The sequence below is a fragment of the Amaranthus tricolor genome, chromosome 15, assembly GCF_026212465.1.
Source record: "Amaranthus tricolor cultivar Red isolate AtriRed21 chromosome 15, ASM2621246v1, whole genome shotgun sequence".
NCBI classification, from domain to species: Eukaryota; Viridiplantae; Streptophyta; class Magnoliopsida; order Caryophyllales; family Amaranthaceae; genus Amaranthus; species Amaranthus tricolor.
The window spans coordinates 9,280,150-9,282,966 of NC_080061.1; the positions used below are offsets into that span (position 1 = coordinate 9,280,150).

A 2,817-nucleotide genomic window follows, 5' to 3' on the forward strand; every position below is an offset into this window, starting at 1 on the left:
ATATATATATATATATGTCTTGTTTTAAAAGGGGGTGATTTGGTTTTATGATTCTCTACAAAATTTTAATTTGTTAAGAGAATTAAGTATTTAATTATATTATCATAATTTATGAAATTTTAAGTTCTTGAAGGATTTTGTTAATGGACATGTTTCTTTTTATTTGATGATTTTATATGTTTTGATGATGGGGTTTTGAGTATTAAACATGTGTGGAAATATCAAGTGGTTGGGTGATAGAAAAATTAGTCTTGATTGTTTTATGTTACTAGTTGTGAATGTGGTCTTGATAGATTTATTTTGGTCATGAGATTTAAAGGGTTAGTAATTTGAATAATGAATATATGTAAAATAATAATAATAATGATAAAATAAATTAAAAAAAATATTTCGGGCAGCAGCAGTCTTGTCTCGGTAATAGTGCTGATCCGGAAACGTTAGTCGTGTTCCGTTGTTTTATGTACCGATGCGTTGAAAACTTGTTAAACGCTTAAAATAATTAAAAATAGTAATTGGATGTTAGAAATTATGAAAATTGGTACCCAAGATAATTGACGCGTTCCGAACGCAACGACGAAGTCAGATTTTTCATTTGAATTTTCTAAACTGTCCAAACCGATCATTTAATTTTCTGGTTTAAATTTACAATTTGGAACTATTAGAAATTTGATGAAAACATTTAAAATTATCAAATCCTAGTGATGTCTTAGTGCTATGGAGTGGATTAAATGTGTAAACATATTATAATACGTGATTGTTTTGTGTGTGTGTTATTTAGGACCTCGATTTATAAGAGGGCGAAATTTCTATCGTTGTTAAATATCGTTTGGTTGCAGCGTTTAAAGGTACACGCTTAGACCATACTGTTTATGTGGTTGTGCAAATAGTGTTGTTTCATTTCTAATCGAGGCATTGTATATCACATAAGGATTAGACACTTCAAATAATTTGAAAGAAATTAATTGGAAATTGAGAATTTATGTGTTTGTCACTCAAAGGGGTTGACGTTTGGTTGTATTATGTTACCCAAAGGGGTTAACGTATTGTTTTGGATTATTAAAATTAGTGTTCCCATGGCAGTTTTGGATCATTACGGTCACCATGGGGGTATGCATACTTTTGCCTTTGACAACCCGAAAAGGACGGGCAACTTCTTAGGTCGGTGGTTGCCTTGGGATTAGCTCTCCCAAGTGTATTCCACCAAAAGGATTGGTTTATACTTGAACGACCCGAACAGGACGGGCAACGTTACAAGCTGAAATTGTTTAAATCATGAATGTATTAGAGCCTATGCATGCTAGGATGAACACATTGCTTGATTTTCAACCTGGTTGATATTTGTATAAAGTCTCTGACGTGTATTGGTTTGTTTCCTTGGAACCTACTGTGTGTTGTCATACGACGACTTGTAGGTTGATTGCAGGTGAGGACTGGAGTGAGGTCTCGACTTAGAACCCGTAATCATCAAGGCTATGCTTTTAATTTTTATTTTTTTTTGTATTGGTTTATGAGTAGAAGGAAACTCCGAACTTATGTAACAGTAGATAGTGTAGTTTTCTTTTCGCTTCTGCATATTTCAACTAGTTTGTCTAGAGACCTTTAGGCTCTCGAGTTGTACGTAAGAGCTTTCGCTGACATTTTTTTTCACGTTAGTACTGTTTTCTGTTTGGTTACATTTCTTTATCGATGGAACGTTGACGATCCTAGAGAAGACTTTTCTCTAGAGCCAAAGGAGTAAACCGAAATTTTTATTTTCATATGGATTTCTGGGTCACTTAAACCGGGCTATTACAAAAGTACTTTCTTGGCATTCAAGTGAAGCAAAGCCCAGGTCGAATCTTTCTATCACAAGAAAAATATGCGGACGACATGCTCAAGAAGTTCAATCAGATCAACTGCAAGCCACTTGCTACTCCTATGGCACTCAACGAGAAACTTTCCAAATATGATGGAGAAGTAAAAATTGGCACGTCACTCTACCGAAGCCTAGTAGGATCCCTGATTTACCTCACGAACACGAGGCCAGGCATCGTTTATGCATTAAGCATTGTATCTAGGTTCATGAGTGAACCTAGTAAAGCTCACTATGCAGTTGCTAAACGGATTCTCAGAAACATTAAAGGTACAAAAAGGTATAGGCTCTTATATGATACTGAAAAAGTCAATAATCTCATTGGCTACTCAGATAGTAATCGGGTAGGATGTATAGACAACCGGAAAATTACAAGTGGTTATGTCTTCCTACTTGATACGAAAGCTATCTCATGGTCTCTAAAGAAACAAGCAATAGTAGCATTGTCGTCAGCTGAAGCAGAGTACATTGCAGCGAAAAACGCATTATGCAAAGTTGTTTGGCTTAAAAAGATATTGGTCGATCTAAAACATAAGCAAAAAGAACCAACCACCATATTCTACGACATGTCAACTATTGCTATGACCAAGAATCTAGTTTTTCATGGGCGAACAAAGCATATTGAGATTCGTCGTCGCTACATTCAAGGGTTAGTCAACAAGAAGAGATTAAGTTACAATTCTACAGGACGGGAGAACAACACGCAAGCATCTTCACAAAACCCATAACAACACAATAATTTTTCGAGTTAAAGAGACAACTCAAAGTTCTAGATTTTTCAGATATGGGAGAGTGTTAAAAGAATGATAATCTAGAAAAATCTATTCTTGAAATCTATGATTGAAAAATAAAATTCTTGTGTAAAAATATCTAAAAGAATTGTCTAGACAACTACACCAAGAAAGAACTAGTGTAGGAAGTAACTAGATAGTGCCCGTGCAATGCACGATTTTATTAAATTTTTC

At 34.7% G+C, this 2,817-nt stretch overlaps 1 protein-coding gene across 1 annotated transcript; it reads left to right on the forward strand.

Annotated features, from left to right (window-relative positions):
• Positions 1-1,869: 1,869 nt before the first annotated feature.
• On the forward strand, positions 1,870-2,580 carry LOC130801000 (secreted RxLR effector protein 161-like). Its single transcript, XM_057664748.1, has one exon. It carries the CDS (start codon positions 1,870-1,872, stop codon positions 2,578-2,580), a length of 711 nt encoding a protein of 236 aa, XP_057520731.1.
• Positions 2,581-2,817: the final 237 nt, after the last annotated feature.

Excerpts from the sequence above, each read along its gene's own strand:
- LOC130801000 (XM_057664748.1), top strand. The coding sequence starts at position 1,870 with ATGCTCAAGAAGTTCAATCAGATCAACTGCAAGCCACTTGCTACTCCT.